At 55.2% G+C, this 12,354-nt stretch overlaps 1 protein-coding gene across 12 annotated transcripts in view; it reads right to left on the reverse strand.

Moving 5' to 3' along the window:
* Positions 1-12,354, reverse strand: part of TCF3 (transcription factor 3) — an 81,860-nt gene that overhangs the window by 36,042 nt on the left and 33,464 nt on the right. For 10 of the 12 annotated variants that reach the window (XM_074928182.1, XM_074928180.1, XM_074928178.1 and 7 more), the window contains 2 exons: positions 4,309-4,382; positions 3,139-3,235 (listed from right to left, as the gene is read on the reverse strand). In XM_074928182.1, coding sequence (XP_074784283.1) covers positions 3,139-3,235; positions 4,309-4,382 — 171 coding nt within the window. The remainder of the gene's footprint in view (positions 1-3,138; positions 3,236-4,308; positions 4,383-12,354) is intronic. The other 2 variants (XM_074928175.1, XM_074928184.1) reach the window with 1 other exon arrangement.

Below are 12,354 nucleotides of genomic sequence, written 5' to 3' on the forward strand. Positions count from 1 at the left end.
AAGCCAGACCCACCTGCAGCCTGAGCTCCCCTGGCCAGCCCTGCAAAGCCCAGCCCAGGGACACGGCGGGAAGAAATTTGGATGAACAACCTTGCACGTTCCACTGCTCCTTTATCCAAACGGCCACCACACCCCACAGTTCTCAGATCTCTCTCCTCACACCCCTGCTCATGTCAGATCAGTCTGTGAGTGGCGAAACGTCTCAGGCGGAAGGGGAGCACCCAGCTGCACCCCCACTCCTCCTCCTGCATGCCCCAGCCCCAAAACGCCCTCAGCCTTCAGGGGCTGGTGAAGTCTCCACCCTCAAAAGGATTCGACCATTGCTTCAAAGCTCAGGCTGGCAGGAGCTCCCCAGCCCCTCAAGGCTGGTGAGAATGGAGCTTCCCTTCCACTTGCTGGATGCATGTGGAAAACAGAGTCAAAAAAAGAAAAAAAAATCACAGTTTGGCTCCATTTCTCCAACAAGTGCTGCCCGGCCAGCAGTGTCCCTGTGCTGCGGGAAGGCTGCTCGTTGCCCTAACGCGCCCCGTTAGAGGACGGCTGGGTGCAGCCCGCTCTGGGACACTGCACTGAGTCAAGAAACACAGAAGCCGGAGGACACGGGTTCCCGGGGGAGGGCGGCACCCCCCCAACCGAGGCAGAGACCAGCACTCACAGCCTGCGCCAACGGGGGAAGCCAACACGCACGTTTTCTTTGTGGGGCCCTTCCAGCTCAGCCTTCCTCCCTAGCTGGCCAAGCCTGTAACTTCTAACACAGATCATGTTCATCCTGAAATGTTTCTCCCAGCAGTTTCCAATCCTCCTTGAAGAAATAGAGGTCAAGTGGGAAACAGATACAAATTCTGATTTTGGAGAAGGTCTTAGATGGAAGCCTCATTCACCTTCTGTCCACCCAGTACCACTGGACATGTCCAGCCTTATCTGCTCCGTCCATCTCCTCACATTTTAAAATTCCCCAGTTCCACTCAATTGCCTTATTAGCACGAGCTTGCCATCCTGCTGCCCGGGGAGGGGGGAGCTTGCTGGAAACCAGGGACTGGCAGCTGACACCTCAGAAACTCACCTTTCCCTCCCACTTTGCCACTGCTTTTACACTGTCACTTGCAAAAGCAGTATTATTTTTTTTCTGGTCTCCCTTCTCTCCCCTTCCACTTATCATTCTGCCACTTGAAAAGTTTTCAGAAGCAGCTTGGTAAAGAGGAAGAGAAATTCCCACCTGTAGTCTTTCTCTGGTCCATCCTTCTCCGCACACAAGCACAGTGGTAAAGCAAAACTTATTTACGTATTTTGGAACCTGCTCCGGGAATTGACTTTTTCTACTTCAACCACGTTCAGTTTTAGGAATAAAAGTGACTTTGAAATGTGAGGAGTCCCCTGCCCCCACCGGCTGCTCTCTCCCGGCCTCCCCAGCTCCTGTTTGGGTGGGGGAGCTCCTGGTGCCGCATCCGACTGCCCAGGCCAGCGGCTGAGACCTTGCGCCAGCACGGGGAGATCAGCCCGGGCAGGCACTGGAGCCTTGGGCACGGTGCGTGGCCACCGTCCTGCCAGCCACGAGGCCACAGCTTGCCCTGTGCTAGTGGAGACAGCCAGTGGAAATCACCCGCCGGGGCAGCAGAGGCTGCAGCTCCACGTGCTGGGGACCGGTTGGGCTCGCAGCCTTGCCGGGGAGTGCCACGGCGCTTGCCAAAGACTGGGAGCCCTGTCTTTGAGAGGAAGCCAAACACGTCTTCCCTGCACACATCAAAGGGGAAACCTCCGTGTTCCTCCCCAGGCAGCTCCTTCTCGGCTGGAAACTCTCAAGACTGCCTTGGCCCCAGGCGTGGGACGGGTTGGGATGGGTCCCCCCCACGCACACCCCCAAGAAACCCTGCTGAACTGCATCAAGGCTCCCCTGCCTTATTAAGAAACATCTCTTCTGCTTTGCTTACATCCTCCTGGGGCAGAAAGTGAGAAGAAATAACCGCCCTTACGGAGGGACAGGGGGGAGCTGCTCAGAAACGCTCTTCAATGTCTGTGTGGGACCCCCAAGGGGCAATTAAACATCATGTGTGTGTGTCCCCTGGCAGCGAGAGGAGCAGGAGGGAGCAGAGCGGAGAGCAAGCCCCTCGCCTCAGACTCGAGCCAGGAGGAGCAAACGCACGGCTGCTCGCTTCCCAGCATGACCCCGCTCCTTTCTTCCCCTTTCTGACCAGCTCCGCAGGAGGAACCTCCTATCGTGGTGGGGATTTTCTGTTTCAAACCCAATTCTCTCTTCCAACCTCACCCTCCAAACCACAAGCAAACGCCACTAGCAGCCACAACACTGCTCCTTCCACACTCGCTGGAGGGTTTTAACCACCACTGCGTGGGCAAAGGTGGGGAGGACTAACCCCAATTCCTGACCTAATGTCATTAGAGCTCTCTAAGCCCTTCAGGATGGATATTTTCTGCTCTTAATCTCTCCTCCCACCCCCAAGCTGAGAGAGGCAACTGGGTAAACTGTCGCACACATCCACTCATGCAGGATCACCGTCTCCGGCACAGCCGGTGGGGCCGGGGCCGCACAGCACTCGCTGGTCCCCACGAGCTCCACGTGCTGCCCCGTTGCAGCGGGGATGGAGGAGCCAGACGAGGCTGCCAGAGCCTTGGAGGACACAAGAAGAGGCCCCTCCAAACCCCACTGCAGCGAGGGGAGCGTCTCCGGCTCTCTGCAGAGGTTGCACCGCCCTGGGGCTGCCAGGCTGGAAAGCAAAGCAGCCACGAGCCTGTTGCAAAACCGTAACGATGAGCTGTGCCTCTTCTCCCCCTCTCTCCTGGTGCTTTTCCACCCTTGATTACCAGCTCCCAAGAGCAAACTCAGCTCATCCCGTGCCAGCAGGGCGGGCATCAATCTCCTCTATTGCCTCTGGGTGCTACTGTAAGGCAGGGAAAAATAATCACGCACATAAAATACGACGGCTGTCATGCACGTCAGCCACTGATGAGACCCTCTGGACAGCAGCTCCTTTAACCACAGCTTTGAGAACACCTTCTGGAGCGGGTCCAACGTGGGGAACAACAACACCAGCCAGTGCAAACGCTCCCATCACCACCTGCCATTCTGCGTTAGATCTCTCCTGCTTTGACCACGCACCCGCTAGGCAGCTGAAGGGCACTTACCCACTAGTCCAGCTCCCAGGAATGGTGATGAAGATATGCTGTTGTGAGACGGCAGGTCTCTGTGCTCGCCGTAGTGGGGGCCTTCGCCATAGCTCTGCTGAAGCAACACGGGAGAGTTACCGCCGGGTGTGTGGGGATGCCAAGCCAAATGCCAAAACACCAGGCTGCTGGAGCTCAGCCTCTCCCGTAGCAGGAAGGGTCAAAGTCAAAGAATCCTCGTAAAAAGGGCACAGAAATGATCTTAATCCTCGCAGCAAGGGAGAGCAGGGCAGTGCAGCCACGAGGCTGTGGTGTGGGGAGGGGATATGGCACCAAAGCAGGGGCATACGGGGGGTTTTCCCCCACGCTGGCAGCTCACAGGCAGTTTCTGCCTTTGCCCAGCAGCTCGGCACCTGCCAGGTGAGAGCCAGGCAGCCCTCTCCCCGAGCTGGGGGGAGAAGGGGCAAGGAGAAGGCCTATAAAAATGAGAAATGACACCACAGCGCCTGCTCTGCCACTGACCTGAGGGAAGGGAAAGGTGCCATTGCAAAAACGAATCACACAAACCCATTAAAACACGAGCATCTGTCAAAATCACACCAGTTCAATTAAGTTAATGTCTTTTCTCTCTTCCCCTCCTCAGGCCCCAGTTATGTGCTGTTGCAGCCTCGACTCCTTCCCTGTGAAACCCTTCCCCTGCTTTCCATCCCCGCCGAGGGTCCCCAAAGCAAACCCCCGGTGGCCCCTTGGGCTCCCAGAGCCGCGTGTGGTGGGCGCCCAGAAAGCGTTGCCGAGGGCACAGCCCTTCAGGTGAGACCCCTCAACCCGCTCAGCCATGACCCCATTCAGGGGCCTCTCCCACCCTGTGGCCAGGAGCCCCCCTCTCCCCAGGCCAAAGCCGAGCACGGGGAGGGGAGAGGCCCCAGCAGCCGTGGGGAGCCCACACAGGGTGTGGGTCTGGGGGAGGTTTTTGGAGGAGAAGCTTTCTCCAGGGGGACATCAAGGCAGCAAAGCCTGGGGTCTCTCTCTCCACTGTCACCCCTGCAGGGTTAACAGAACCAGTGTCCTAAATGGGGCAAGAAAAGCTGTTCCATGGTTAGAGCCAACCTGAGCAAAACACATGCACTGAGAAGCCAGGGTAATGCCCCCGTTTATTTTGGTTGGAGCTCGGTGTTTGTGCTTCGTCCTTACCCTTCCTTGGTCAAATGTGGAGCTGTTTTGATCTCCCGTTCCCCAGGAACCTGATCCTGGTCTTTCATCCAAACCTACCGAAAAACAGGAAGAACAAAGGTTACTCTTGCTTTATCAGCAAAGCCTCAAAGGTGTTCTCGCAAAATTAACTCTTCCTTCTACAAACAAAACAATATTTTCATTAATAAACCACTTCCACTTGGCGTGACCGATCTTCCCCTCTCCCTTCTCACCTTCCTACTCCAGCTGGGAGTTTATTCCACAAACTTCAAAGCAAATCCCACCACAGCCTGGAAATGCTTCAAAACACAGGACAGTGGGAAGAGGAGAAACAAGTATTTTAACTCGCTTTATTCCACAGAGCTCCCAAGAACCTCATCTCCCTGGAGACTGACGGTGAACAGGACTATGAACTGAAAACTCATCGCATTCATCCCGACGTTCCAGTGGGACCCGATTTTTGTCCACGGTGCTGCTGGGTCACAGTCCAAACTCCGTTCTTCAATGCACCCGAGCAGATTAAAAGACCCCCCAGAACTGAAAGAGTCTCAGATGGGAACTGCTGGGGTCCAACATTACCCGTGGCTTAGCCAGACCTGTTCAAGGACATTTGCTATTGAAGCCCTGTCCTGCTCCTGCAGAGGAAGGTGCTGCCAACACGGCTGATCAGAGCACGCTCCCGTCAGTCTCCGTTTTAACCATCCCAAGCGTATCCTTGGCAAAGGGGATCCAACCCAAAATGGCAAGGGACCAAACAGCAGGGTTTTGCAGTGTGCCTGCACACACACTGCGGTAGGAAACTGTCTCCTTTCATCATCTGCCAGGTCCACCCAGGCTGCGCTTCGTGGGCTACCAGCACATGAGGCACCCAGGGGAGATGGCGAACGTCCACCAGGACAACAAAACCCCAGGGAGTCACATCAGCAAAGCTCTTGTGGCTCAAGCTGTACCACGACTGCAGGAAAGAAACCTTTCCTGGAAGGTGAGCCCTGACTCGACCTGGCAGCAGGACTTCCAACTGTGCTGGCCCATCTCCTCTGCTCTGGTGGGTGACCAGGAGCCGGCGAGCGGTAGTCAGCATCTCCCAGGGGTTCGAGAGGGGGCCAGGCAGAGCAGGGGCACCCTTCTGCCCTGCGGCCGTGCTTTGGAGGTGCTACACAGACACTACGACCTCAGCCGGGGTGGGCAGGGAGAAATCCTGGATCTGCAGAAGGCTGAGCAGCGTGGATGGCACGGCCAGAGCCACCTCTCTGCCTCGTCCCACGGAAACCCAACCGCACTGCGGCCACGCTTGTCCCAGGGCGGCACAAGGAACCTCTTGCAGTGGCTCCCAGCATCTCCCTGTGCCACCCCAGCGCCAGGGCCCCAGGGGCTCTCTGGGCTCCCCCTCCACACCAGCTCTTCCAACAGCAGCGAAGCGCCAACAGCCGAGGTGCCAGCAGGGCCTTAGGGGAGATTTTCTTTAGGAGCAGAAACCCGCTCGCAGCAGTGGTGAGAGCAGAGGCGCAGGACAGTGGCAGGGACGGGGGCTGCGTGCGGGAGCAAGGACACGGAGGAGGGCAGGGTTGCAGGGCGCACTCCAATTTCATTTTAGCAAAGCTGATTATTATGGCAAACACGCTGTGTATTTGTCTCCTCCGCTCCCCTTACTGTTCATTTAACCAGAAACTTCTTTCAAATTACATCCTTCTATTTCTGTGCCTTTGTGTTAATCATTTCCCCAGAGAATTGGTGTTTAATTGCTGTCTAATTTGCATAATTATGCATATTAATCTCTACACCTAATGAATATTCATAATTCTCATTTAGATTTTGTTTTCTAATCAAAAATTTCCAATGTGATTACTGTGCAGAGCAGGGATAAGCCTCTAATAATACCTTGGATACTAGGGAGAATTACTGCCAATTCTCCCACCTCCTACTTCCTAGAATAAACTTTTGCTTTGCTAATGTGTTTTTCTAAAGCAATTCATCTGCATACCCTGCAAACACCAACGGAGATCAGGAGGCAGAAATGCTCCTTCTATTCATTTTGCTTTCATGAGTATTTTTAAAGCTCCCCAACGGTCAGGGCGAAGACATGAGCAGGAACCGCAGTCTCAGACATCCTTGGCAAACTCACCCCTTTGCGCTGGAAGGACGAGGACCGCAGCACCCACCAGGCTTTGGCTGCGCCCGGCGTCACCATGAGGCGCCTCGGGAGCCCCAAAACCAGAGGGGAAGCTGAGGCACGGGTGTCCCAATCCCCACACCCACCCCTGCACCACACAGGATGGGCATTTGTGGGTGCTGGATCACCCTGCCCTCCCGCAGAGCCACCCCCAGTCCCATCTCTAACCCACCCAAGGCCAGGATGCACTGGGAGAGGGTGCTCAGTGGGGCAGGCTGTGGGGGGGCTCTGGAGGGAGTCTGGGTGCCTGGAAGCCCAGAATGAATTTTTTGACAAAATTCCTGGGGAAAAAAAAAAAAAAAATCACTGCCAGGCCTCCCCAGTGCAGGAGGGAAGAGGAGACAGCAAGCGGTATGGGTGACAAAAGCTGAGGCCAAGAGGCTCAAGTGTGCCCTAGACATGGAGAAACCCTCTGCACAAGCTACTCGCACGCTGCGCGCCCCAAAGAGGGGTCAAAATCCCAGCGGGTGCACCAACAAGACGCACGAGCCACGGCAGGTTGTGGAGGACAAGCCACTCTCCCAGCGCCTGCGTGAGCCCCGCACACCCCCCTGCCCCCTCGCTGCTCTTGGGGGGATGCGGGGCTGGGGGCTGGAAACCCCGACCTCCTCCCATCAGCTCTGCAACCACAACGGGGCTGCAGGCGCAGCCGCGGCCAGATCCTGCGACAGCAAACCAACCCTTGGGGAAACCCAAAAGGCCTTTTTTTCCTCTCCCAAGCACTGATGTTCACATGGTCGTGTAGCTGCCAAGGTGAAGAGAGGTTATCGCTCTTCCACCTGAGCGGCAAAGCAAGCGGCCCACGGCTCTGGAAGCGGCCCCAAAGGCTCAGCCGCCTCCAAACGTGCCCGTGCCAGCTCCGCTGTCCAAAGCCTGCTGGAAAAAGAGGTCTCACGCCTTCCCCCGAGCTGCAGTCACCAGCGTGAAAGGTGCTGGCAAAAACCTCCCATTCTGAGCCTGCAGGTGTTTTAAGAATTCAGGGATTTCTGGGACAAAGCCAGAAAAAAACAGACTGTCCGCTTTCAACTTCTGGCATCTGTCCTACATTCAGTGCCAACCTGCTCTTCCCTCCCTTCGTATCCAAGTAAGGATCTAAAATTTGGCAGCAAATACCCTCTGACAATCCTGCAAAAACCCCAAAGTTTGGCCAAAGGCAGGTGCTCCTGGAAAAGGCCCCATCAGCAGGATTTTGCTCCGCTCGCACCATAAAGTCCCCGAGGACGGTGCCACCACCCAGCGCAGTCACGCTCTCCCCAGCCCGCGGTGCTCACCGGCGCTGCCCTCCAGCCCGGCCCTCCCCTGGGCATGGAGCAGCCAGGCTTGACCCAAATGGAGGAAGAGAAGGGGAATGAGCAGGAGATGGGGAAGCCTGGGGTGAGGAGGACACCGCTCAGGCAGCCCCGGGGCTCTCCCTGAGCGCTCGCCCAAGGGCGCTCAAACATCCCACCCAGACCCTTTGGTCCCAGCAGCTTGGGAGGCCAAGCCAGGAGCCCGGGGCACGGGCAGAAGCTCCCTGGGGCACCCAGCGATGTGTTTCCTGACTACGGGTGCTGCTCACGTGCTACCGGGCTCCCCAGGTGAGACAACACCCCGCAGGTATCTCCCTCACCCCCCAAAACTCTGCCTCACCCCTGCGCACTGATCTCCTGCGCTAAAGCACACACAGTCCCGGGCAAAAAAATCATAAATCCAAATCACCAACCGAGATCATGTCAAAACTCACGTGACACGGAGCTGAATGATGTTTGCACAAGCGAGCTTAATTCTGGCATATCCCAGCTTCTGAGTGCTTGGCTTTGCAACATTTACAAGGCTCTTCCAGCGCAGGGTGTGTGTGCAGTTTCAGAGACGCCCATGTGTGCATGCAGCTGTCGGGAGCCAACTTCATTTTAAAATAAACCCATTTTCCAACTAACCAAGTTAAGGCACACTTTCCAATTCAGAAAAGACCAAAATAGGAACTACCTCCTCCTTTCTCCATTAATACAGTTATTAAAAAGCGTACAGATTAATTGTGCATTTTAATAACCCTGATCATGAATATTCATAACACATTTCTTGCTCATGTTCTAATTAAAACATACTAATAGAATAAGATGTAGCTGTCAGACAGTAATTTTTTTTTTCCCCTTACAATTTTTGTGCTGCGGCTAAGAAGAGCTGATAGACAAGAACCGTCCTAAGCTCTCAGCATGGATAAAAATAATTTGTCCACATCTAGTCTCAGCAAAAAAGCTGTTCACCTGATAACAAGCCATAGTAAAAGGCTACGCACAAGTGACCAGCGACACAGGGCACCGGGAGCTGATCCCTCCCCCAGGAGGAATGAAACTGCTTTCAACGCAAAACTCTTATTAAACAAGAGAAGACATTAAGGACCGTGTAGTGTTTTCTGTCCCATCCCCACATCCCAGCAGCCACTTACGGTCCCTCTTGCTCAGTTCCCGGGGCTGTGGCTTCCTGCCCTCACCCACAGGGTCCACAGAGCTGAAAATGCTGCACCAAGAGATGCTGCTCTGGTTTCAATAGCCCCCCGAAAGCTACCTGGGCACACGTGCTGGCCCACAGGCCAGACAGGAGCCCCGAGGTGTTTTGCAGCTCTGAAACCCCCAATCCAAGCACAGCACCGGGATGCGGCTTGGGAGAGAGCGTGGCTTCAGTGCCAGCCCCTGCTCTGCCCACCCAGACACAGCCAAGGCCAACGCACGGCCTCTGCATTCAAGCCAAGGTCTTTCAAAACAAGCTCAATCCCTACTGACTCCTCTGTGAGCAAAGAAAAAATGTTTCCCAGCAAGAGTGGTCGGAGAGTGGAACAGGCCGCCCAGGGAGGGGGCAGTCCCCATCCCTGGGGGGGTTTAAGGGCCGTTGGGATGAGCTGTGGGGGGATGTGGGGTAGGGGAGAACTTTGTAGAGTCGGGCTGAGGGTTGGACTCGATGATCCCGAGGGGCTTTTCCAACCTGAATGATTCTGTGAAAGCTCCAGGGGTGGGCAGCCATCCCTCTGGACCCAGAGGACAAGCTGGGATGAAGAGCTGAACATTTGGCTCCTGAGACCTCTCTGACACCGTTTGTGCAGTAAGATTCAGTTAAACCCTGCACCAAGGGATACCTGGAGGAGAACACGCACTGCTGCAAAGCTGCGGTCCAGCAGGCTCAAATGGCTCAAAGGCGCCTGGTTTTCAGTGTCAGGAGGAGGATGCAGCAAGGGGACTGTCACGGCAGCCCCACGGGTGCCAGCGGGGGACACGGCCGGGGATGCTGCGCTGCTCAAGCTGCAGCTGAGCCAGGCTCAGCACTTCCCTCCCCCAGGCCGCCCCTGCCTCCCGCAATCTGCCAGCATCAAAGCACCCTCCCTAATCTGATTCCCATCAAAATGACTAAGCTAGACTTTTTTTTTTTTTTTTTTAAAGTCTATTAAAAATATTTAGGCCAAGCCCCTCGTGTGGCTGGACAAGGTTTGGGAGCTGCTGCAGCTGCCATGAAGATGGCACCTTCCATCTTCCAAGAGTCTGGTGGCCACAGGGTGCCCGGCAGCGAGGAAGCTGGGTGGCAAATTCAGCTCCACAGCTGCAGCAGTGCCCACAGGCCAGAGCAGGACAGGGACACGGTGGCAGCTGGGAATAAAAACTCCACAGCCAACAACCCACCATGCTTATGTTACAAATACACTGAAGCTCTGCTAGCCCCCAAACCACCCGGGAGAAGCATGGGGGACCCCACTCCCCGCCTGCCCCCATCGGAGGTGGGACAGCACGAGCCACCACGGATAGAGACACCGGTGCCACCGTAATTTGATTTGAAACAGAGGTGACAGAAGGCTGCTTGATAAACACTTCCAAATTAAGCGGCTTTGTGTCCTAATCGCTCTGGCGATCAGCCTCACAGCAAAATCTCTGCTAAAAGGGATTTGAAATCAATAAAATTAGTCGACTAGTAATTAGCTTTAGTCCCAGTCAAACTAGCAAAGTTGTTTTTTTCTGGTGAGAGTTGGCTCCCCGGACACACACACCACCATCTCGGCACCCAGGCATCCCTGGGAAAGGCCCCTGGGTGCAGGCAGAGCCCCTGTGCTCTGGAAAAGTGGGTGCTGGGAGCGGCTGCCAGCTCTGCCTGTTTATTTACCAGCCCCATCCACCCCCGAATAGGAAAAAACAGCTGTGAATGGAAGGCAGCCGGTAGATGTTTACAGGACGTCGATTGTGGATGGGACTATACAATTTGTTCACTTCCTTTTCCCGGCGCACGACAAAACAATTTAAAAAAAAAAAAAAAAAAGGCAAAACAAAATCCCCCAAAAGCAAGCGGTGCCAAACACCTGGAGGGCAACACGGGGTCCCCCCACAATGCCACCCTTGACGCCCCTGCTCATGAGGCAGGTTGGGAGTCCTCGCCCCAGGTAAGGGAGCTCTGTTTCATCCCTTGAAATCTGAGGTTGGACCAAAGCTGAGACAGCAAGGCTCAGCTTTTCTACTGCCTGGGGAGAAAGAATTTCGGTGGGTCTCGCTTGAGAGCGGGCGGTTTTGTGCCTGGACCGACAGCCCCTGCTGCGCTGGTGGCAGCCGCAGCCCGGCCGGCCCTGGGAGAGGGACGCAGGATGGGATGGCTCAAATGTGCTCCCCCAAGCCCACAGTTTGAGGGGTGTGGGGGTGATCCCTGAGGATGAGCACCACAGTGTAACTGCCCCCAGACAAGCCCTGACCAGAGGGACCCAAAGCCACCATGTCCAGCCCCAGGAAGGCGAGGGGGCCACGCTGCCCCAGAAGCTCAGGGCTCCCCAGGACTCAGCTCCGTCCTCCCCCCTGCTTCTCCGTGCTGCAACTTCCCAACCCATCCAGGAGGAGCAAGCGGTCCAGGTGGCACAAGCAGATGCTCTGGACCATGACAGCCTGGTGAAGCAGAGGGCAGCAACACCTTCCTCCAGACCAGGCACCCGAAGCGGGGACACATGCAACTGCACCAACACATTAAACAAACAGGTCATCCCAGAGCCCGCTAACACAGTTCCCTACAAGATTTATGGGGCAGACTCTGCCCATTTATCTTTATGATGATGAATGTACTGAGAATTCAAAGCCAAGACATGCACATCCACCCTGCACAGGCCCCGTCCCCAGGGAAGCGCCCGCTGTTCCCTCCCCGCTCCCCAAACGCGCGCTCATGGACAATTTTTGACTTAAAAAAAGCTGATGCCACCACTTCAGTGATCATTAATTCCTCCACTTAGCATCTGCTCTGGCATCTCCTGCGCTGTATTCTGGTTCAGCAGTTTCTGCACAGTTCACATCAGAGCTGGGTTTTAGGAAATGTTTGGCGCTGGGGAAAGATGGAAACAGCAGCAGGCAGAAAGTGGGTCCAAGCCCCATTGGCTTTGGGAGAGGGATGAGTATGGAGAGAATTTAAATCTACATCCAACACACAAAAATAAAAGCCAGAAAGAGGGGAAGGTGGTCTGGGAGATGATGCATGTGGTGTTTCAAAACGAAGCTGCATTCACAGCTTCTGCTGTGGGTCAGGACACTGAATTCGCTCGAATGTCACAGTCCATGGGCAGCTGCTCTCAAGGGACAGGACAGGCTCCAAGGCAGCCCCTGGGCTGGTTTTGGGGGTGCTCGGGTGACATCCCATAAATGCCCCAAAAGAGAAAAATAAGTGTACAAAATAGTTCCCAGCACAGGGGTGAGGAAGGTTTGGAAAAAAAAAAAGAAAACCCAACAAGCAAATTCAGCCACCTTTTGTTTGTAGTTGTTTGCAGACCCTATAGGAAGGTCCCCATGGCATTTTGGGGGGTGGCTTCTTGGTAATCAAAATGAGAGCTTGCCTGCTTAAAGTCATAATTAAGGAAATTAATCACGTGGACCAGCCCATACCTCATAAAA

This window comes from Athene noctua, chromosome 27 (genome assembly GCF_965140245.1).
Source record: "Athene noctua chromosome 27, bAthNoc1.hap1.1, whole genome shotgun sequence".
In the NCBI taxonomy this organism is placed as follows: Eukaryota; Metazoa; Chordata; class Aves; order Strigiformes; family Strigidae; genus Athene; species Athene noctua.